Source organism: Falco biarmicus, chromosome 11, assembly GCF_023638135.1.
Source record: "Falco biarmicus isolate bFalBia1 chromosome 11, bFalBia1.pri, whole genome shotgun sequence".
Classification (NCBI taxonomy): Eukaryota; Metazoa; Chordata; class Aves; order Falconiformes; family Falconidae; genus Falco; species Falco biarmicus.
In genome coordinates, this window is record NC_079298.1 from 18,660,283 (window position 1) to 18,683,805 (window position 23,523).

The 23,523-nt window shown below is 43.2% G+C and overlaps 2 protein-coding genes across 3 annotated transcripts; one reads left to right on the forward strand and one right to left on the reverse strand.

Moving 5' to 3' along the window:
* Window positions 1-91: 91 nt before the first annotated feature.
* Window positions 92-7,106, reverse strand: LOC130156842 (uricase-like). The gene is made up of 6 exons (XM_056355722.1): window positions 6,245-7,106; window positions 6,052-6,130; window positions 3,125-3,311; window positions 2,521-2,644; window positions 2,013-2,096; window positions 92-997 (listed from the first exon to the last, which is right to left on the reverse strand). Exons 1-6 carry the CDS (start codon window positions 6,314-6,316, stop codon window positions 860-862), a joined length of 684 nt encoding a protein of 227 aa, XP_056211697.1. The 5' UTR covers window positions 6,317-7,106; the 3' UTR covers window positions 92-859.
* DNASE2B (deoxyribonuclease 2 beta) lies at window positions 6,034-19,490 on the forward strand. 2 transcript variants are annotated; one of them, XM_056355720.1, is made up of 7 exons: window positions 6,034-6,150; window positions 9,399-9,551; window positions 13,389-13,566; window positions 14,742-14,823; window positions 15,898-16,059; window positions 17,593-17,790; window positions 18,323-19,490. In XM_056355720.1, exons 1-7 carry the CDS (start codon window positions 6,110-6,112, stop codon window positions 18,679-18,681), a joined length of 1,173 nt encoding a protein of 390 aa, XP_056211695.1. In that variant the 5' UTR covers window positions 6,034-6,109; the 3' UTR covers window positions 18,682-19,490. The 2 variants fall into 2 exon arrangements, with proteins under 2 accessions (XP_056211695.1, XP_056211696.1); XM_056355721.1 differs by lacking the exon at window positions 6,034-6,150 and adding an exon at window positions 9,133-9,169.
* The last annotated feature ends 4,033 nt before the right edge of the window (window positions 19,491-23,523 follow it).

Below are 23,523 nucleotides of genomic sequence, written 5' to 3' on the forward strand. Positions count from 1 at the left end.
TTCAAAGCTATCACCTGGGGTAACTAAGGTAAGATGTGCATTGGCTGGCTGGCTGGCTGGCTTTCTGCCTACCCCTCCCAAAAATAATAGGGTTACTTATGTTGACTCCTGCCTGCTCAGAAGTCATGATGAGATTATTAGACCTAAAGAAAACTATTTAATTAAACTTACAGAGATAGCCCAAAACCTCAAACACTTCAGTGATTAATATAAAAGAAATTGTATAGTCTGATAAGTCACAGCAGCAGCCATGCAGTCAGAATACATGCAGAGAAATTAGTCAACAACTGTAACTATTCACACCGCAAAGGAGATATGAGAGATACTTGTGTGTGTGGTTTTTTTTCCTTTTTTTCATTTCCTTTACAAAGAAATTGGTGTCTCAGTTACTGGGTCAGAACCTCAGCTCTGTAGATCAGTGTGGCATCAAGGGGTCATGACAGGTTACATCAATGAAACATCTGGTCTCGTGCCTGTGTATTCATTTTACTGAAGGAACATTAGTAAATAGAATATACAGAGTTGCTGATTTTACGTGTCAAAAAGATGTTACCAACGTATAATTGTTTCATTAATTAATTGTTTCATTAAGAGGTCTGGAAATAGCTGGTTTAAAAATTAATTAATATTTCCAGCTGGGATTTTCAAAAGAGTGTAGGGGATTTCAATCTGCAAATCACACTGAGGTTCAGGGATAGACTTTGATTTCTGAATTCCTGAGGGTCCTTCAGAAATCCCAACCTCAGGAGTTCATAGGGGAAAAAGCAGTCAGCAACGTAAGAGGCCAATAGGGCGTATACGTTGATAGGAGAGCCATGCTGTTAAGTTTATCAGGAAGGTGTGAGTGTAGCCAAGAGGTTTAGTTTCCCAGGGCAGCTGCCAGTCCAAACTGACTTTGCCTCTCATCTTTTAGCATGTGGCTTTGTGCTTCTAAGAACTTCTTCCTGCCAAGCGTGCAAGCGCAGGAGCCATAGGGAGTTTCCACTGGAACCAGAACCTGAGGGGGATAAGCACAAACACAGAGGTCATTTCTGACACAGGGTTGTGCCAAGCACCATCACAGCAGAAACCACAACTATTCACCTCCTCATAGGCTCAGGCCCTGGCCCTTTCCTTCTCTTATGAACATCTATGGTAGATGTTGCTGTTATGACAAGTGAAAGTGGATCTATAATGTCCACCTGAAAGAGGACAAGGGTAGGGTAAGATGGCAGCAGAATCACAAGACTTAGGGAGGGAGACTAGAGCATAAACAGACTATAAATCATTGATGCAAAATGAATAACCCAGTTTCTCTGCCGCATGAGGATAACATAACAGACTTTCAGCTGGGCCTGGCTGTCAGCTAGAGCAGCTGTGGAGGGAGGAGCAAACAATATATCTCATCCCTCTACATCTCTCACCCTCTGCCTGACCCCCGGCTTATAATCTTCCACTGCTGGACACTGTTAGGAGCTTTGGCTCCTAATGGGTACAACGTCCTTTCGCTGCTCCCTTAGAGCAATGGTCTGCTGTCACCTGGAGTTAGCCTATGGCCCAGCTAACCTGCTTGTAACCCCACTGCACCAGGGATGCTCCCTGGCCTCAGCGGTGCTGCCAGTGGAACAGAAAGAAGAGCCATAGTGGCTAGCTTTTCCCACCGCCTGGCTGTGTGTGAGGATGCCACGATGCATTCTGCTTGGTTAAAGCTGCACAGGTTGACATTATAACTAAAAGTAAATTCAGTGGAGAAAACAGGAATGATTTTTTCAGAGGTAGTCTCTGTTTCAGATCCCTTTGATCTCCAAAGCATTCCACTGTGCTCCTTTAGCTTTTACCAACAACACAAGAAGGCAATTATCCTTCTTCTGTAATCAGTGTAAATCTCTTTTAGAGGTAAGGTGGAGCTTTCACTGGGGCTGGGGGAGAAAGTCTGCTCCCTTTAACTCTGTTCTGTGCAGAGCTGCTGCTATGCGTTAAGGCTGAGTATTTCTAAAGAGTCCAGACAAGCTGTGTTTGGAACATTCACTTACTTCTTTGTCGTTAATCAAGCCTAGATTCTTCATGTCTACGACATTATAAAAAGTGTTGTTCAAGACGACTTCTATGACCTGTACCTGAAACCGCGACAATGGATGAGACAGTGAATTAGGGCACCTTTCCAGCTAACAGCCTTGGCAATCTTTTCATTCACTGTAAAGAAAGGCAATGCCACACCCCCCCACCCCCGTAGGTACAGTTGATCAAATGCAATCTAATGAGTATGTAGACAATGTTGTAGCACCCCTTTCACTTTTACTCAGGTCAGGTCCTGCCAAACGCTGAGTGATATTCTCCCCCATTGTGTTCACAGCTGGGGAGCAGCAGATGAACTTCTCAGTGTGTTCATATTTTTTTCAGACCATCCAGCTGTACCACCAAACAGTTTCCAGTCTCATTTAGAACTGCCAGAGGAAGAAATAGCTCATTTTCATCTTCTCAGTGGTCTGATTAAAATGCACTATTATTCAAGTAAAACACCAGCAGGAGGAAAGAAGATACCTGTGACACTTTGGAAAGGACATGCATCTGGATACAGTTGACAGTTTTCTGGTAAGAGGGCGAATATTCCCCACTGTCAGGTGGCCCAGAAAAGGCTTCAAGGATACATTCACGGATTTGATTCCTAGAGGTAACACAGAGTCTTACAAAACATTCTATCAGCTGTCTCTGTCTAGATCCATAATGTTTTACTGAGGGATTTTTTTTTGTATTTTCTCTGTCTTTTCTGACAAATACATAGCACATGGGTTTTTATGGAAGAACAGTTTCTTTGTCGAGTCACCTCCAAATTCCCATCCCCTCCTGCTCTTTAATTCACAAATAGGTGTCTTGCTAAAAAGTAGTTAACAAATCAGTTATTAGTATGTTCTGTACTGAACACTGAACTGTCCATTTAAACACTGCCCATTAACACCCCATCGGGGGAGGAGTACCCCCGAGGCATGCCTCACCCCCAGTGACAAGTGCTTGGCGCTGCCACTGAGATCTGTGCGAGCAGCTGCTGCACAGCCACTGCAGACCTGGCCCTTACACCTGCTGTGTTGTATAGAGGGGCTTTGGGATCATAGATAAGGTAATAAGCGCTACTTGATGTGATGTATACCATATGCAGTCAAAGTCAAAATCCTTGCATTCGCCATATGACCATTTGCAGAAGAGCTCTCCACATAAAATCCTGTCATTCCTTTCAGGAAGCGTGGTGTGTTCATTCTTATAGAAGCCTTCAAATCCAGACTGTGTTGTCTTCATAAGTTTCAGATCTTTAATTCCAGCATAAACAACCAGAGGACCTGTGATCCAAAAATACGCAACAATATGAGCTCCTTTTCAGGCAGACAGAAATAAACCTCTGGGTTTGTACTTGCAGTGACAGCTCCACAGTCGTGAAGCTCTCTCTCCAGGACTCACTTGTGTGCTTGTGTTGTAAGTCTAGCTACTTTTTAAAATTATTTTCTGCATACTCATGCTAGCAGAATGGCAAGAAACAAGAGAGAAACTACTGAAATCAGAGCTCAGCCTAGAAAACAGAGAATCCTATCAAGTGACCTGCAGTCAAGGAGAGCTGAAGACACCCTTTATCTCACCTTCGTGGAGCTGGGGTATGCACTGGGTTAGCTCTCACTGATGTCAGTTCAGGGACCAGTAGTTGCTCCAAAGGGAAATGAAATAGGCTAGTAGTGGTGCGGTGTACAGGAGAGGTGTGGTGAGCCTTTTCTGATAATACAGGTAAGTGTAGAAACCCTCTGCACAAAGGCTTGGAGCCTCAGTCAGAAATCTGCTTTGCATACCCATCCTGTTGTGAGGTTTGCATCCCTAAGAACGAGAGGGCAAGGAGCCAAAGCAAATCCCTGCAGTTCAGCTGGTTACCAGGAGCTGGCACTGATACAGATGCCACCCACAGGTTCGAACTGACAATGTTTTCGCTCTTAGCTACTATTTATAAAATGTGCTGTTGTAGATCACTGCTGCATGGGTGGATTATCGTCTTCTAAAGACCAAACAGTTGTGTTCTGAACTTTTTCTTCTGACAAACCCTTTGGGTGGCAGCTAAACAATTTCAAGCTGTCAGTCATTTAGAGCACACCAAACTGATAACTGAAAAATCTCACCAACCAGAGCTGCCAAAAAAGCAGATGCAGAAAAGAGAAACTTTATGGCTCGCAGGCATATTCAGAGCCTGTATAGATAGGCTGTAGCCTGAGCTGCTGTTTCTGTGCTGCTCTTGGTGCTCACACTAGCTCGTTCAAAATTAATCCTTGAATATGTCTGGCGTATAGTAATCCTGCCTTGGACTGGGAAGACTGACAGACTTTGCCTTTAAACCATGTATTTGCAGGAATTTATACCGGAAATAATTCCACTGTGACAGATGTTTCTAAATGACATGATCGTTTAGAGGTTTGGGGTTTTAAACTGCTCTGTCACTGGAAATTATCATAATTGCATTTTATCTATTTCTTTTCTTGTTTACATTCGTTATTGTTTTTGAATGAGTCCAAGGAGGTGTATCTATAATTTTGGCTACATCCCCCTGTTATTTACTAAAGCTTAAAAAAAAGTCTCAAGAAGAGACTGTCCTTGGACAGGATATTCTGGGGTTTGTTCGGATCTTAATGACTTCATTGCTCGGGTATAAGGCTGTAATGCACGGCTATTCGTGTAGTGCAGATACTATCAGTGGACCTGGAGACATATTTATTTAATTTTCAAATACATAGCCTTGTTTGAAGGAGCTCCTTGCAATGAATGATGTGCTGAAAGGCGGGCTGACTGGTGTGCTGTGTAGCAATTGGCCTAAGACTGGCACTGAAGAATATAACGCTTAGGCAAAGTTTTTGAGGTGAACAGCCTGTGCTCTGCTTTCAGTATGTTTTGTGCTTGTGCTGTCAAATGTGGACTCTGTTAAGTTATTTACGATGTTTTCAGTTTCCAATAGCTCTGAGACTTTTATCAGCAGTATAATGGTATTTTAAAAAAAAACAAACCTATAATTCTATTAAGCCTCACTAGGTTTCTTTTAATTATGAGAAAAGTGTTAAAAGAGAGGATTAACTGAGCAATAAATTTCTGTGTTTGGCTGATAAATGCATAGCAGAATGCTAAAGGTAGGGAAGGTTCTCTTATAAGAAAAATAGAAAATATTCAAAAAATTGCTCTTTGGTTATTGTTACACTAAGGCAGTAATAGACAGATAACAAAATAATGCCTAAAACCTCTAAATCCGTGGTGCAAAATGATGCAGTGGTCTCAGCTCAGTTCCCAGTAGTCTGAGAGATGGGTTAAATGAAACACCAACACAGTGACATTGAACTTACACTCTTGTTGTGAGTCATAGCAGGAAAAGATAATTTTTGCACTCCCTTTGGAATGCCAATTTACAACAGCTGAGCTTGAAAGCCTGTTATCTTTTAAGTATGGCAGAACTCTTTGTGAAGTCACATGGCACTTTGTTTACACATGATGTGCAAAAACAGTAAGCACACTTAAATACATGTGAGAAATTGTTTGCACATAGACCTGAGCGCTCACAATGTTCAAGCCAGCTTGGCTTGCAGCAGTGAAATTGCTTCTTTCTTAGAAATAAAACCAAGGCATGTTGACAGGGTTTTGAAAATAACCACAAACTAGGCAACTGGCCTACAGCACTGCGGTTTCACGATACATTCTCTATAAGGTAATGATAATAGTGAGACTGCAGAATAGAGAATGATGTAAAACAGTAAGCAGGCCATTCTCAGAGGGCTATTAAATCCTGTGAGAACACATAGCAGTTCTGCTGAGTGTGCTGTTGTAACCGTTATATGTTTAGGATGTACATACCAATGTGAGCTACCTTAGTTCCTCAGCCATGTCTCAAAGGTCAAGGACTGCAAAATTAAATTATAGAAGTACTCTTTGTTTTAGACTTCTGGAGTGGTTTGGCTGTGCTGTAAGCCCTTAATACCTTTAGCTGCCTCTAAAGCCATCTTCATCTCTCATAGCAGAAATATTTACAGAGAAGTAAGGGGAAGTTGCATATTATTTTCTCACCATTTCGGCACTGCTCAGCTTCACAAAAGCGGATCCCATCAGGAGCGCATATGAATGCATGGATGTGGGGAACGCCGTTCTGCAATTCAGAGCAGACATGTAAGTAAAGACTATCTTAACTTGAAAACAGGAACTGAGAGAGAGACGAATCACTCCAGCATAAACAAACTGAACGTATTAGTATTTTAGATACCTCGTGTAGACGTTTCCATGGTACTTCTTGAACGTAGGTTTTGACGTATGCCACTTGGCAAAACGTTGTCATGAAGTGTTTGCAGATATCTATAGCAAATTGTTCTAAAGTTGAGATCTAAGACAGCAAACAGTATTATTAGAAAGAAGCAATTACCTCGTGCAGAAGTAGAGTGTTCTGATTGTTGTAAATATTTGGGAAGGATCAGTGTTACTAAAAATACTTATTTCTCTTATATCTGGTTTTGCGCATGCTGTCTAGTCATTTGATCAGCTTGCAGCAGACACTGCAAATAGCCGCTACAGATGCATCAAAAATCCCCCGTTCTGTGGTACAGTGAGCTGCAGTCCTTGGACTGAGAAACTGCTACAGAAGCTTTATGCTTTGAGGGTATAATGCTTAAATAATCGTGGCAATATTATGATTAAGTTTTACAGGCTAAAGATGGGATTTCATTACTGAGACAGACAATTTATGCTACAGATTGTCATTATGATAGATGCAATTGAGGGAGGTAAGAACACTGTTAACAGAATTAAGAGGAGTCTCACGTGCTTTGACACCTGTTTAAAAATGCAATATAGGAATAATGCAGTATTGTTTACTACTAAATTAAAAAAAAAAAGGATCTTATATGACAAATCTACAAAAAGAACTGCTAGCTCTGTGAGAAAAAAAGACTTTGGAAAACTAAGGCAGAGTCCTCAGGATAAGCACTGGAGGAGGAAAAAATCTCTCCCAAATCACTGAAGGTGACTTTAGTGCCTACCTGCCATGCCGGTGGGGGGAGATATGGTTTACTGCATTTTGAAAAGAAAAAGTTAATATAACAAACACTTTCAAATCAAGTCAGAAGAAACAGCAAGGCTAGTTAAAAAATAAAAAATACCCCATTTTTTTTGGCCAACACAAGGACAATATTCTTTATGGTGTCTGTAGGTATCACAAGAGAGTTGTTTCCATCCAGGTACTCCTGAGCAGAAGTCAGCCGGAGATGCGTGCAGACTTCCACTTCTTTAACGAAGTGCTTCTTCCCTTCTCTATGAAGGCGAAGGAACTTAATTGTGTTCTTGCCATATTCACAGTTGAGGACTTCTACATCCTTGATCTGCAGACAAAATACGGGACTGTTGTAAAGGAACTCAGTGGAAGCCCAAGTTATGCTCAGTCAATGAAACATAAACAATGTTCATGGCCTTTATTTCTAAGGTTACCTGTGATAATGAAAATATTTCCATTATAAATTGCAAAGTCCTGATGGGAAGAAAAAACGCTTTAGGAAGCTATTATGGGGGGCAGATCATACAACATGAGTAACACTGAACTAGTTTCTCTTGTCCGTCATCTTTGGATTAGTCCTGACTATACAGACTGTCACTGAGTGTCACCTCCATCATCTTTTTCTGAACCCAGAGCGCCCCAGTGCATTCAGTCCCTGCAGGTACAGCCATGCAGGGGCAGGCAGCAGTCACACCCGTGCGCTCTGCCATCACTGCACCAGCGCTGGCTCTGCCAGGCTGGGCTCAGCCTCTAGAGACGAGTCCTGATTTTCCCTGGCACCAAGAACAGGCTTTCACAACCTCCTGCTCCTCTGGCTCCCAGCTCTTACAACTGCTGTCAGGCTCCACGTGTGATGCACTGAGCCCTCTCCATTTTCACGCAGAAGCTGGCAACACACGGTCACCATCCTGCGTGGCAGAGCCCCCATTAGCAGGCAGAGCCCAGCAGGCTCCATGTCCCCAGGGCTGCCCCTGTCACACACACAGGGGCGCAGGGACTTGCCGCTCTGAGGCCAAGTGGAAATGGTGAGTACCAAAGGAGTTCTTCCGTGAGGGGTGGGAAGGTTGCTTTGTAAGCCGGCAGAAGTCCCAAAGAGGACGTGGAAACAACTATCATGTTCTTGACCTGTTGTGTATTTTATTACCCCCTCTATGCATGCTGCAATTCCTAAGAGCAAGAAGCAAAGACCGACCGGGTTGGGCTGGTTGAAAGCAATTCCTCACAACTGTGTTACAGTTCTGATCTCCTACAAAAGGGATCAGAAGCAAGTCTGAGCAGCAAAATTCAGGTCTTCATCCACCTCCAAAATCCTGGCTTTCTGGGGTCACTGGTTTTGTTTGTGCTAAGCCCTATACAGTTTTATCCTGCTTCTGTCAAACACACCCCATTAACACATCCATGACAGTGTCGAAGAGGCTATACTAGAGAGACAAAATACTGCAAAGGTTGTGAGGATTTCTGTTATGCTGAAATGTCTAGAGCTTAATCCACTACACTTTTCCAGAGGCTGAAATATCCCATGCTTGGTATCAACATCTTTTAATGTAAATCAGCACCTTTTCATGTAAGAATAATGAGGAGGGAGAAAGAATATTTTGCACACCAAAATATAAATTGAAGCTTTTTATGTGTGAGTTGCTAGATTATCAGATGTAAAATTGCTTGATTCAGACATATTTGTTCCTAAGAGAAACACTAGTGCGCTTAAAATATTAACTAGTGCACAAAAAATATTAACTAATTGTCAGAAAATTACCGTGGCTCAGAGATCAAAGCATTATCTCTGACTGTCAGTCCTTGCAGGCTGAATCCCCACAAACAAAGCAACTCCCCTGCTGCTGGGGTCAGACCCAGGCAGGGCGCAGCGTTCCACCAGAAACCCTCTCTGCAGGAATGGTGCAAAGGCTGTGCTCGTGGCAGGGGCAGAGTGGAGCAGTAGTGAGGTGGAAATGACTTTGTTTTGCCTGTCTGAACACCAAGGGTTGTTTTTTTTTCAGATAGTTGTAAAAGATTCATACGTCAGTCATGCAGTACTGAAAAAGAAAACCAAAAGGGTTTCGATATCTGCAGCTTTTTTTTTTTTTTTTTTAAAGCAGAACACTGTGAATTCTAACTAGTGAAAATACTACCTCCTAAAATACAAAGGTAAGTTTTCTCGAAAATGTAACTTGATAACTGTTATTTTGCCATTTTGTTGCCCAAAGAAATGGCGAGCAACTTCCAGCGGCTTCTGGGAGCCCGAGCCCCGCTGGCGACAGCCATCCCTGCGGTGGGAGCCTGGCTTCCCAGGCTGTTCCCGGCAGCCAGCGGGGCTGTGCTTGCTGCATCGCGCAGCAGGAGCTGACGGCTAATGCAACACAACTTCTCCTTTTAGAGCCTACTCAGTGCTCACCCAGAGCAGCCGAGAAACCAAAATGCCTGCGGGATCTGCGTGGTGTCACCCTGCTTTGCTCTTGCTTCTCTCCTCTGCGCCCCTGTGGGCAGCCGAGATTTCCTGCAGGAATGAAGACGGGGAGACCGTGGACTGGTAAGTAAATACTGCGCAGGGGAGAAGTGCTGGGTGAGTAAATAACACTTGAGATTAAACTGCGTGAAGTAGGTGGATCGCTGAGAAGTAATGCATAGCGATCACTGTTCTAATCCCATTTGCCTGTGAGTAGGAGCTGAATTTTGCATTTGGAAAACCTAGGGTAAGTTACCGAAATGTGATTTCGTTTCACCGAACCAACCACCCTACTGCATGATGACTAGCTGCAAAATTAATTACCGTTTTACACAGCATTCATGTCTCATCATCAAAGGGTGCGTAACCTGTGTTCAGGTGCCAAGGCTGCGCCTGCCAGCAGCAGCCCCCGGAGCACCCGGCCGGAGCCAGGATGCCAGCAAGCATCTCGCCTGGCCTGAGTCCCGAGCCGAGCGGGGAAACGTCCGTGTCTTGTCCCTAACCTCATCACTTGTACCCAAAGAGCATCACGGTGGGACTTGTGCCCTGGCTGCCATCGCCGAGGGGGAGTGGAGGCTGAGCTGCCCGGGCGGGTGCAGGGGTGGCAGTGGCAGTGTAGGAGAGCGCTGGCTGCGCTGGGCTGCGGAGGAGCAGAGGTCCTTCCCCACCGCCCGAGCTGCCGGCGCTCAGAGCTGGTACCATCCCACTGCCAGCAGCGAGCCCAAGTTCGGGTGTTAAATGATTAATGGGATTAATGTGCTTTGAAGATGAAAGACGTGCAGTATAAGTACCTAATATGCAGCCCAGGTCTGAAAAGTGAAATGAGGGCTCCTAAAATGAGCACAGAAGCCTCCCAAAGAGAAGTATCAATTAATTTAAAAAAGAAAAGTGTCTTTCTCGTGGAAAAATGATTACTTTGGATACAAGTGATAAAGAAGCAGGTGCTATTCTTGCACGTGCCTTCCCTTGCACGCAGAGCTAACTGCCGGGGAGGCAGGCGCTCCCCATGCCACAGGCAGGCACACAAGCAGGAGCACAAAGCCAGCTTTGCTCTGTAGTGGCGTAGCATCAAACATGTGAGGGGCCGGTCCATCCCTGTGACTTGTCACCCTTGCCAAGGCCTTCTGGATAACGTGATTTTTTTCAGGAATCAGACTCTTAGTTGGTGCAGCTAACTACCCAACAACTTAAAGGTATGAGAAATTTCATTTCTCCACAAATTGCAATTATGTCTTGCAGAATGAGTCTGTTTGTGATAAAGCTAAAAAAATTCCAGGCCAAAACCCAAACAAACAAAACAAACAAACAAACAAAAATATTTACCACCCTTTTTTAAATGAACACAATTTTTGTATGCAAACTCTCTGAAAAATGCTTTGAAAGCTGTGGGTAGGAGTAATTCATGTGCGCCTCCATGTGAGCACCGGCAATGTGGGACCCATTCTAGATGGGAACTGGGGGGGGTCTGCACAGGCAAAACCATATTCCCTTCCGACAGATTTAACAGGGGTAGGGGGTGGGGGGCGCGTGGATGTTCCTTTCCAGTATTCCGTGATAAATGAAAGAGAAACTTGCCCATCTGCAGGGGTCATTCTAGTTTATTACAAGAAAGACTCAGCTATTGCCTGGTTCTGGACTTGGTTGCTATGAAGCTGATAGGAGAAGCAGAACTGAAACTGCTGAGAAAAGCTTCCTCTTAAACAAAAGATGTTGATTCCCTTTCAAACACACACAGGGCTGCAGGTTTTATATTCAGTTAGCAAGAGCTTTGTCTGAGTTCCTGCTATTCAGTGGTTTCATCCTGCAGTATTCTATAATTACTCATTATTAGTACTCACGAACCCTTTCGTTTGCCCCTAAACCAGAGGGATCACTGGCCTTTTCTGGCCTGATCCCATCTGCGCTCCCCAGCTGTGCCTGCAGTTCCCACCACACAGTGCCTGGGCTGGTCACTGTCTCCCCCATGTTTTCCTCCTACTCAGGGGCTCATCCTGCCATCCTCACCGACCTTGCACAGGGGCTGCCAGAGCACACGGCCGTAGGCTGTAAGGGTGGCAGAGCATCTTTGCTGCGTTCATCCAAACTCATCGTATTCTGTGGGAAGCTTTTAATGAAACTACAAGCAAAAACTCTGCCTTCTGAGAAGTGTTGAGTCAAGGGCTGAAGCCACAGCTGCGCATTGTTTGGTTTGGGGCATTTTGGTTGGTTTGTTGTTTGTTTTTTTTGGAGGGGGGGGAGTAAAAATGTGACTAAGTAGTAAAGATGTGATTATTTGTAGCAAGTCAGAGTTCAGTCACAAGCAAACAATGTGACAACCTAATCGGGTATAAGCGGATTTGCTTTTCCTTGGTTCTCAGGAAAATAACTTTCACTCTGCTCCCACAAATGCCTCAGCTCATGAGAAACTTCCTGTGCCCAAATAGCAGTGAAGACTTTCATACAACTGTGACTCAGCTGGCTTTCTGGAAAGGGCCAAAACATGTATCCACTGGGAACTGGCAAGCAATTTACTGATAGCTCAGCTACTGGTGCGTCCATGAGCATACCTGCTAGCGCGGGTTTGTCAAATGCAAGGCTGTAGGCACCCTGAGAGCATAAATCTTCCCGTACATTTCAAAGTAGTTTGGAAAGGCTTTGTATACTAACTCCTGGACCAGTTTGTACTACTGGAGTTACTGCCATTCCTCTCCTTTCCAAATCTTCATTTCAAATAGATTGTCGTGACTCCTCGTGCCTGGGCAGCTCTCCTCAGCCTTGCTGCATAAATCACCTTCTCTGCTCTGCGATCTGTCATCAGCAACAGTTTCTCCTGAGCTATTTAAGGAACATCACTCAGTCAGTGGCAATGCAGGTGGATTACCAGGATCACCAGTGCTGTGTGTTTCTCTTCTGCCTGTACATGTATGTTTCCCATGGATTAAACGTTCCTCTAGCAAAATGCTTTCCCGACACTCCTTGCCTGCTTTCAGAGATACCCTTTTTGACCACCCTGAGACTGTACATCCACTGGGAGAGGCTTACTCCTCCTGGTATACCTGAAGAGTTAAGCACAATCAGGCTGGATTTTTGGTAAATAGTACAGAATTGGCAATAATGCCACTCAGTTCTTACCATTGACATAAATAGCAAATTACTTAAAAACAGCACTCAAAGGAAGTGGCTCAATTAATTATATTGCAATTAATTCCATGGACTTGCGCACTGGAAAAAGCTGTTTGCTTCATCAGGGACAGTAATATGAACTGAGCCATTTACTGACAATATAGAGTACTCTACAATTTTTGAAAAGATTTGTGTTTCTGGCTAACGGTTTGCAAATATCCAGTCTGCAACAGTTCAGCAGAATGCGAGTATGTTATGAAAAGCAGGATTGGAACAACAATTATCACATGGCTTTATACTTATTTTGTGGTTTTAGTATGTATAAATATAACATTATGCATTTTATATTTTAATACATAATTTCATGTGTTTCATATAAAGTTATATCGTCCAGGTTAACCATGAGAATGTCAGACTGAGTTTGGGACCTGAGGTTCTCTACCAGAACCAGCAGCAAATAGCGGTTTGGTGGCTAAATGGGACTCCAGACCAGGGCTACCTCAGATTCTTTCAGGGTACCAGCACTAGTCTGGGCCACAGCAACAGGAGTTTGGTGCAAATCAGCCTCCCTTCCTCACTAAGAAGCAGAACAAATTTGTCTGCAGTAGATACTGTGCTGTCAGACTGCTGCTGGTTCCTGCGCTGGGTCACCACTTGGAGGCTGAGACACCCACACTGCACACTGGGAGCACTGGTCCCCCGCCATCATAGGCATCCCTGGAGTCATCCTTCTCTTAAATCCTCAGGTGGGAAGGAGATAACGATTTATGCATTTAAACAGGATGGTTGTAAAAAAACAATTGCTCTTCACTGTTGCAGGTTTGCTCTTTACAAGCTACCCAAACATGCCAAAGGAGAGATTCCCATCCTGGGGCTGGAATACATGTACATGGATGCCCTGGCTCCACAGTGGCAGCTCAGTAAATACCTTGTCAATATGACACAAGGTGCTCTGGGACAAACACTGAAGCAGCTGTACGAGATGTATGAATCCAAGGCAAGTGGCATTTAATTATTATTTTGTTAGCATGTTTAATTGATATTGCATGCAAATGAAATGAAACTAGCCAAAATAAGTATGCGGAGGTATGGACGGACGTGGCCAACTAGATCTAGTAAAACACGTCAAGGGCAGTGTCTAGGCAGCTGGGCAGATTATTTGTGGGTTTTGTTACAAGTAGAAATTATCCTTGAACTTATAATTTCTAGTCAGGCCTTTCACACACATTTAGCGTGTTGCCCATCTAGACAAGTGTTGGCACGTATTCCCTTTGGCTTCTCTGCAATTCATGTTGAGCAACATCTGAAGCTGTGAACTCTGACCGGGTCCAGTGGTGACTATTACAGATCCTTGTCTTAAGCCCTCCCATGTGCATGTGTTTCACTCTGTCTCAAATCAAATCTGGGTTTTACTCTTCACCCTGAAATCACTATGACTTCTTCGGCATATTTGTGTGAAGTGATTATAAAATACCACAAGATCTGCCTATAGTTAATTTTTACCATCTACATGGTATTCTTGGGAGTCTGGGTGTGTCTTTGCATTTCTGCTGTGGGTTAGTGGTAGGGTGTCATTAATTTATATGTAGAAGAGATTCCCACAAGTCAGTCAAATATCGGCAATCCAGTCAACTGTCCTATTCCAGGTCTCACTGTAATTGTAATAAACAGTTTACAAAGTCAAAGAACATTGGGAGGGGAAGCCTGTCCCAGCTCCTTTGAAGTTCTCTATTCAGGGGGAATAAGGAGCAGCCACATGCAAATATTTTGCAAAAAAAAGCATTAATTGCTTGTCCTTCATAAGAACACTTGTCATGTCTATTTTTCCTCAGCAAACATTTTTACCAGATCTGGTTGCTAAATCAGAGAGAGGCACGCACAAAAAATAGAGGGAGGAACTTCTCTGCAAGTGAGTGCCCAATAAACCCATGTAAATTGCCTTAGTGAGCATATCTGACCTCCTGAGGAAGGGCTACTCTCATGATTGAACTTCCACTTATTTTACTGTAACTTCTGCAGTGACTGTGTCAGCTGAATTGGGAGAAGGATTAGGCTCATGATGTTCACTCAGAGAAGGCCTGAATTCTTTCTTCTGTTCCCAGCAGAAGATGTTCACTTAAATGTCTTCCCTTTACTGAATGTCATATTTCAGAAATGTGTGTTTTCCTGCAGAAGAACAGAATTGCATATGCAATATACAATGATGAGGTCCCTGAATCAGACTCTGATGGCTGGAAAAACGGACATACCAAAGGTACAGGGGGAGTCCCAAGCTACTATTTTCTCCTTTCTAAAGTTGTGGATAGCATCTACTTGTCTGTTGTCTAGCTGCGTATCTAAAATACCTGCCTAAAGCGAAACTGGAGAATGATTTGCATGATGCATTGTTTGTTGTAGCTGAACCTTCTGTTTTGGTTTTGCTATGCCTGTGCTGTGTTGAAGAACTCTTACAGCTTATGAACCCTTTGTTTTCAAGCATTGAAACTCGTATAGCTCTTTTCAGTGAGTACAGGCCGCATCATTCTGAACCTAATGGCAACCCCAGTACAAGAGGTGAAGGGAAAGGCACCCTAAACATAAACTCCTCCAAACTCTCTCTCTCCAGGGGAAGAAACTGCTGCCAAGATCACAGAAGTGCTAAAGCATGCGGTTAAAGTAAAGCAAGGCTTTAAATAAGCATAAACTTAGGTGAAGGTCTAGATGTTCCCTTGAGGAAGCAGTTGGGGTTTGCCCAGCCTGACCCTGAGATGAACACATTTTGCAGGGCTGTATTTTCAGGCTGCAGCAATGGGGACAGTTCACAGCCCCATTCCTCCCTGGAGCACCCTGCCGCAGGGGGAGGCATAGTCGATCTCTCTGCTGCTTCCCCGTGAAGAAGAATTTGGTCTAGAAAAAAAGACACGGTGTTGACAGAGTCTGTTTCCCCTTAGGCAGCGAATGTATGAAGAGAAGGAAAATGAGCGGTGGAGGGAGGGTCACAGCCATTAAATCATCAGACTTTTTGAAGACAAAATCTCAGCCGAGAAAGAGAAAGGTTTTGAAAAGTTGTGTTTGTTGTTGGGTTTTGGTTTTTGTTTTTGTTTTTTTTTTCAAAAGAAACATGGTGACGGTTTGAGTTAGGCTATGCAGGAGAGAATCAATGCAATTTCAATTCAATGTTAGTGTCTCCTATAATCCATTAATCTACACTAGAGCCAGTTTACTGTAGACATTAACACATCGAGGTGCGATGTCTCCAGCACTAAATCCAAAGTCAGACTCAACTCTATCGTCTCAGGGCTTTTTCCTCCTTAATTCATTTGCAGTAACTTTTCTCTTTTTTTGACAGGATTTATGCTCTTGGACAAAACACAAGGCTTCTGGGTGATTCACAGTGTGCCCCTGTTCCCTCCCGTCCCTGAGGATGGCTACGGGTATCCAGCTACTGGGGAGTCCTACGGACAGACAGCCATCTGTATAACCTTCAAATACGACCAGTTCACAGAAATAGGTATGAAAAGCTTCTCTCTAAGATAGCCTTTGCTCCACCACACCTCTCCGACTGCTTTCCTTGAGGCTTCACCTCAAAAATTGCTTCTTCTTTTCCTCTGTGTCAGACTGGGAAACCAAGTGGGGCCTGGAAACAGGATTTTTGGCTTCAGTTATGTTTATCAAATGATTTCCTGTGTGAATGTGGGAAATTCACTCTTCCACTCTGTCTCCATCTCCCCGTGGGGACTATTGGGATAATAATAGTCACAAGTCCGTATCGAGGGTAAACTCAGTCCATGCATAGAAAATGCTTTGGGAATATAAAGTAGGATGATTAATCATTTTAAACAGTAATAGCTTGTTCAGCTGCAGTTGTCTGCATGTATGAATGTAAGGCAACCGCTGCTTCAGCTGGAGTAGTAGCTGTGACTTGTCAGAAATATGAAGTATGGAATAAATATCACACATAATTTCCCCAGATACTCTTTGCCACATAAAAGATCAATACTAAAAATATTAATATTCATTAAAAAAAACCAATAAAACCTATACCCGTAAGATTCAGAACAATCTGACAGTAATACCTGGTACTGGAATCCTGAAAAGGGACTATCAAAAGGCATTGCAAGCAGTCATGCTGGCATGCTCTTCAGCACTTTTCACACTGGTTTTCTCTCTTTTCTTATTTCCAAACCTCAAATGATATTAATGAAACACACATGCTGTGCAAATTGCCAGGGCGGCCACACCCCAGAGCTGTCTAAACCAGGTTCCTGTTTGTGGAAGCGCATCTATGCATGTGTTTAGGGAAAGAGGACAAGAAAATGAGACGCTAATGCCTTTTCTGCTCCATCCTCCCAGCTTCTGGTAATCTGTGATTCAGGGATTTCCTGAGCTGGAAAGACTGGAAAGTTCCTGATGGACTGCTCTTCCATGAACTCATCTAATGAGCCTATTTGTTCCCTTGCCTTTTACGATATCCTTAGCAAAGACTTCTACAATTAAGCTGTGCACTGTACAGAGAAGTAAATTTCTTCAGCAGACTCAATCCAGATGCTGAAAGTCAAGCTCTGTTCTCCCTAAAACCAAACTAGACCCTCTGGCAGCTGTTCCGTTTTCATTTCGCTTGGCAATTGTAACTGACTGGGAATTAGTCCTGTAAATACGGACAGGCTTGTCTGAGCTGTCAGACATGCTGTCTGAGCCCTGTGTGACTACTTAGAGGCTTGAAGATGAGCTTGGGTGGAGGTGGCAGTGGACTGAGACCACCAGTTAACAGTTCTGCTAAGAATAATGTGGTGTAAGTGGAAATACCTGAGCATACTCTCCCTGTCTGGTCTACGTGCTGCAGGACCAGTCAGAATACAAACCAATTAAACATGTTTTTGGTTGCTAAAATAAGATACTTTGACACTGGACCCCTCCAGGAGATAGTCTGTGAAGATTAAGAAGGATTTAGGCTTCCTTTCCAAGGCAGAACTTTATGGTCTTGATTGCTTTGCTTTAACCCATTTTAATTCTGCATGACTTCATTTCTTTGGATTTTTCTCAGACCAACAGATGCTCAGTTATAATCCAGGAATCTACAGCTGTTCCATCCCTAACATCTTCCAAGCTGATCTCCCAAATCTGCAGAAGCTCTGTGCAGGGTCCAGGCTGCCCTCGGGCCCCTTGCGCCACCTCTCCAAGCTCCAGTCAGCTCATGGGGAAACCTTGCTCCACTTTGCAAAGTCACACTTATTCATAGATGGTAAGAGAACCTGTTGCTCACACATTCCTAAGCAAATAAGCAATTAATATATTCTTTGATGATTAGTATTTTCTTCGAGGGGAAAAAAAGAAGTTCAGCTTCAGAAATAAATGTAACAGAGGGCAAGGAATGGTGTCCCATCATAGCATTCTCTCAGCCCCACAAAGCAAAAAGAGATCTGGTCCTTCAAATGCCTTAAGGTGTTCAACAATGTTCCTGTTATTCAACAGTAACAACAAAACAAAGATGGGGTTTGAACCACCTGCTATTTTTTTGTTATGAAGAAGGCTTGACATTTTTTTCCTTTCCTTTTTTTTTCCTGCTGATTGTTTATAACAAGTTTTCCAGAAGAAGGAAAAGTAGAAATGAACTTCTGAAATAAAGGTTAAAGCGAGGGGAGGGGGCAAAATCCCCTCTGGCTCACTTCAGGTATTGGAACAAAATGAGCCCAGTTTAGATGATGCTTTTCAGTCCCCTCTTAAATGAAGGAACATGAAAGACTAATTTCCTCACACCCTGTTTTATTCCACAGATATCTACGCAGCCTGGATGGCTCAGGAACTGAAGACTGATTTGTTGGCTGAATCCTGGCAGCGTTCCGGCCAAAAACTTCCCTCAAATTGCTCTCTTGACTACCATGTCTACAACGTAAACCTAATAGGGATGCCATCGAATTCCACCTTTTATTCCATTAACGATCATTCCAAGTGGGCTGTTTCAAGGGAATACAAAGATCAGTGGACCTGCATTGGAGATTTAAACCGTGCTGCTGAGCAGGCTTGGAGAAGTGGTGGGTTCATCTGTACACAGAACGAACACATCTACAAAGCCTTCAGGCATTTGATAATTCACTACGAAAGTTGCACTGATGCTTCCACATTGATAGAATAAACCATTCCTCCCAAAGAGCACCGCCCCTCATCACAGAGAAAGTGTAGGAAGTGTCTCCCTTAAACTGTACTTTCACACTGAAAAATGGCCCCAGGAGTTAGAGCCAGATGCGTTAGACCTTCACGCTGTTAGCTATAAAAGCAGGCGGTTTGCAGGTGGATGAGGGCTGTTTTGCCTGGGTGCCGGAGCAGCAGGCTCTGCATGTGCTGAGCCCCGCGCCATCAGCGCTGTGACGGGACGCCGCTGCACGAGGCTGGACCCAAGCACATCGCTGGGAGTGGCTGTGCGCAGATGTCCCCGCAGGAACTTGTGAATGATGCTGGATGTGGGATGGGAGAAAAACCAGAAACCTGTCTCGTTAGCTAGGTTGTCGGGCTGGGCAGTTAGCAAGAGAAAAGTACCCCAAAATGCTTCCAAATCGCCCCGTATTCCAGGTGCTGTTGAGATTGATCACAGCATTTCTGTTCCATTTGGGCTGAATCTCTTCAAGATCTGACATAATTGGATACAGGCAAGGAGACAAGTAGATCTGTGGACAGGAAGGCTTTATTTTTGCATGATTCATTTTTAGAGAAGAAATGAGCTTTAAATCATTTGTAACCAATAGCTTGGGAGTATTTCTAGTGCTTTTATTGATGTACAGCAATTTTATAAACAAATAAACGTGTCCAAAACATGAAGAAGCAAAATAAATTAAGAGGAAAAAATGGTCTGTTTACAGTCTCCCTTTTCCATCTTTATAGTTATTTGTGGTTGGTTACAATGGTTTATAGCTGCCAAAGGAAAAATGGAGACAATTAGGAATATTTTTTTTTAAAAAAAAAAGAGAAGAAAATATTTAAAGGAAGATGGTATTTCACCTATATTTTCACACTACAACAAACGTGGCTGTTAATTTTTGATACCTCCAGTCTCAGGCTTAGGACCTGAAGTTTGCATGCACTTGCTATAAAGACAAAGCTAACTTGCAAAATCCTCATACACTCTTGAGTTCAGATTTCAAAAGCTTATCTGTATTTAATATGTTCCTAAATATATTTATAGGGCTGTATCTCACTTGTATTTTTTTTCCTGAATTGCTAATACCAAATTCCAGTCTGAAGAGTTGGCTGTCCCACTAATAATTCTGGTTCACTGTGTTCATAGTCCGTAATGCTAATTCCTACAAGTGTCTTAAAAAGTAGATATAAAGAAATGCCCTGCAACCACAAGAAGTTGCCAAAGATTTCCTTCCCTTTTCAACCTGAAAAATCAACCAAACAACAAAGCATATGAAGTACCAAAAAATTTTATTTCAGAAAACATTTGTGCATACTTCTTGAGGAAATAAAATTAATGTATCTGACCTGCAGATATTCTGAACAAAACAGGTCTTTTTCTTTTCCCTGCATATGACCAAATAACATTTGATAAATAATTCGCTTGATCATGTTTTTTCTCTGACGCTTGTCAAATTGTTTTACATATCTACTTTGCGTTGTTTTCCTAGCTGTGGTCAAGCAACACCTATTTGTGGCAGCGAAAATTGCCAGTGACACAGAACCCAGAGCAGTGAGATGGTAGGGCATCACTCAGATAAGCCAAGATAAAATTCATTTCTCTTGCCCTCCTCTTCATGGCAGACGCTAACCTGACCTGCCTGCCTGCCCATAGCTTTGCATACGCATGACCTTAGTGTACAGGAATGGCGAGAAATCCTTCGCTAGAGACTGCTGGTGAGGTTCACCCCAGTGCACCAGAGGGCACCCAGAACTACGACACTACCTGTATTTCTTATGGTAGATGCTCAGCCACAGCATTTGGGTCACAGAGTTCAACAGCAAAGAGTCTCCATCCACCAGCTGTCACAACAGTGTTGCCGCAGCCCTGCTCCCCAAGCCAAAAGTCAACAGCCCATCTCTTGATTATAAATGCCGATTGCTATTCTTAATTATTTGATCAGTTGACAGCTGTCATAAAGCTTCCCAAGACTACCTAAAACATTCCTCTTTCATTATACCCAAGATCGGTAGCCTCCATTTTAGCTGTTACTGAAGAGGCGTAAACAGCAGTGGGAAGATGGAGAGACAGTTGCACCATACATTACAAGCACCTAAATAGCCAGGTTGTGCGCGCATTCAGTGATGTAGCAATAAAAAGGCTGCAGTTCTGGTTCTCTTTTTTTTTTTACTGTAAAGAGCTTTAATTCAGTTTTGATTTTGTTGTGTAATTTCTATATTTGCATATCCTGGTATTTCTACTACACACATGATGAAACATGGGCAGAATCTTTGTTGCCCAAAAAAGAGTGATAATCAACAAGATAAACCATACAGATTTTTTAAGGGTTTGTAACTGTCAGGTTTCCTGTGCAAAGGCAAAACCGTACGCCACTTAACCTCATGCACCCTCACAGCATGCACTGTGATCAATTGTTAGTGGGAAATATTTATTTTTGCATGTTTTATATATATATTCAGAGTTTTTATTTTTAAAATGTGCTGTTCTTTTTGAAAATGCCAAACGCTCAAGAAATATCTGCCTGTCCCAGTGACTCTGTGCTACCTTTGCTACCTACTGTGACCCTTTCGACTGGACAGACCTCCTGCAGAAGGGGACATCTGGTGCTGCCCCACCTCTGCAATTTCAGTGGGATCTGCCCAGAAGAGCTCATCCTGGGAAAGGGCAGAAGTCTCGGACCCTGGCATGGAGAGGGGAGAAACCTGGTCTCTCATCTGGAAACCCAGAGTCTCCTCCTCAGCGTGCAGGTATGGCTATTCTGACCCTTGGGCTCTGTTCTAATTAGACTAAATGCGAACATTTGTTATATATGAAAATTGTTTGCTGAGGGAGTAGGAGAGGCCAAAAGCAGATGTTATTAAGCCACTAAACATTACTGTATTACAGCCAAGTTTGTAACAAACAGAACAGTAGGGATCGTCGTTTGGTATAAATTGCCTTGAAATAATTTCCACAAGCCGAGGCTCGGTCCCAGCATGCCTGACAAGCTCACAAGAGGCAGAAAATGCAAATACAGCCTCTCGAAATACATGCCTGCCACTTGCTCACCCGCCAGGACATCTCCTACCCTCACCGCAGCCACTGCTATCCCAGAGCAAGGGCTGAACTCTGTCTGCCTATCACTGCTCAAAAAAAAAAAAAAATGGTGATGATTTATCTATAAATGCCTGTATGCCTGAGAATGCTTCTATAACACCCATAACTGTGTGTCGTTAGGGTAGTGGTCTGCTGTGCGCAGACTTAATGCAAAAGGTCAAAGGATTAGACGTTAGCCTCACTAGAAGAAAAGCTTTAAAAAAAAAAAATTGTATATGAAGGCATAAAAACTTAAACTGTGTGAAGTTTAATTTCAGCTGGGCAATTAGAATACTGGGAAACAGGCAAAGGCATTGCAGCCTGAGCCCCCTGCACAGGGCAGCCTTTCTGGTGTGATTGCTTTTGGTGTCCCCACAACAACTGGAAATACACCGAGCCTTCATGATCGAAGTGCTGAGCAATGTACTGGAGAATTTCTCAAGGACACCTGGGGCTCCACACCAGCTGTCTTGCCAGCAAGTCAAGGGAAGCTTTGGGAAAAATTTCTCTGACTGAGCTGGGAACCTTCCCTTTTCCAAGGCATGATAACTTAGCCTGGCACTTGGACTTGTCACAGAGGTCTGCAGGAAGATTTCTGAACCACAGCCTCAAAGTGTGCTAGACTGCACTTTTTGAAAAAAGTACAGAAGTCCTGCAAAATGCAGGACTTTTTCATCGTTTCACTGTCAGTAATGCCCATGCTTCCAGCTATCCTTGCAAACCACGCATGCTGCTCCCCTTTCAGCGCACTTAGTGTAGTTTTCTGCTCTCAAAATGGGAAGTTTCCAGTAAACACATCTAATGTAAGCGCCCATGTCTAACAGGACTTCATCAGCTCGCCTGCAGCATGAAGGGAGAGGGTTATTTTTGTTAAGACGTGTGGGCCTCTCTCATCCCTCTCTCCTGTTTAAATATATACGCTCCTGACAGTAATGAAATGCTCAAGAACATCATTGTGAGAATTTGTGGTGATGTATCAAAGCATCCTTGGCGTTATTAGCATAGTCACATAATTATCCCCAGAGAAACTTACACCCATATGTTAACGCCCATAAATTAATATGTGGTTCTCTTTTATGCCTTTATTTTCAGTTTCTGGGAAAGATACGTTACCGGGTACTTAGTACAGCAATTGCTTCAGAACATGTAAGCTGCCTATGCCCTGGGTAAAATGTTCAGGAGACAGAGTCGTGCTGGCAGTGCCTCCTAAAAGCTCAGTAAAAGCCAAAGCCTAACTGTGCTCAGAATGTGATGCAAGAATATGATGCGCCTCTTTAATTTCACAAGAGGTTTCTCAAAAAGACAGGAATTTTAAAATGACAATGGAGATGAATAGATATTTATGTTAGGCAAAGCGTGGGGGGAAAAAACCCTTGTAGTAGAGAAGACGTCATAGTACAAGGTAGAGGGCCTGATCTGAAATTTCAAGCTAGGATGTCAATGTGAGTGTTTCCTGGATACCCTGATGCCCCAAGTTGCTTAGCCATATCTGACTTTTTTCTATTTAGATTGGAGACACCAGATTAAAGGACTAATCTGCTGAATTTTCTCATAATCCTTATGAATTTGGCATGAATGCAGTAAAAGAAGCGGCATATGAACTCAGAAATCAGTTGTAGCACTTTCAGATCTTGGCCTCAGGCGGGAGCCAGCTCATAATAATTTTTTTTAATGCAGGCCCACTCTATGCTTACCTTTATGGTTTTTAACTGATTTATCCCAGTATTAAGAATATGCTATTCTATGCATATTTGATATGTTCATTCT

What these genes read in the sequence shown, in the direction of transcription:
- DNASE2B (XM_056355720.1), top strand. Translation starts at nt 6,110, where the DNA reads ATGGATGTGGGGAACGCCGTTCTGCAATTCAGAGCAGACAT. An exon ending in CTGCAATTCAGAGCAGACAT is followed by an intron (nt 6,151 to 9,398) that starts GTAAGTAAAGAC and finishes TTCTCCTTTTAG; the next exon opens with AGCCTACTCAGTGCTCACCC. An exon ending in GACGGGGAGACCGTGGACTG is followed by an intron (nt 9,552 to 13,388) that starts GTAAGTAAATAC and finishes TCACTGTTGCAG; the next exon opens with GTTTGCTCTTTACAAGCTAC.
- LOC130156842 (XM_056355722.1), bottom strand. Translation starts at nt 6,316, where the DNA reads ATGACAACGTTTTGCCAAGTGGCATACGTCAAAACCTACGTTCAAGAA. An exon ending in TTTGACTTTGACTGCATATG is followed by an intron (nt 2,645 to 3,124) that starts GTATACATCACA and finishes TGTTACCTCTAG; the next exon opens with GAATCAAATCCGTGAATGTA. An exon ending in TCCTTTCCAAAGTGTCACAG is followed by an intron (nt 2,097 to 2,520) that starts GTATCTTCTTTC and finishes TCGCGGTTTCAG; the next exon opens with GTACAGGTCATAGAAGTCGT.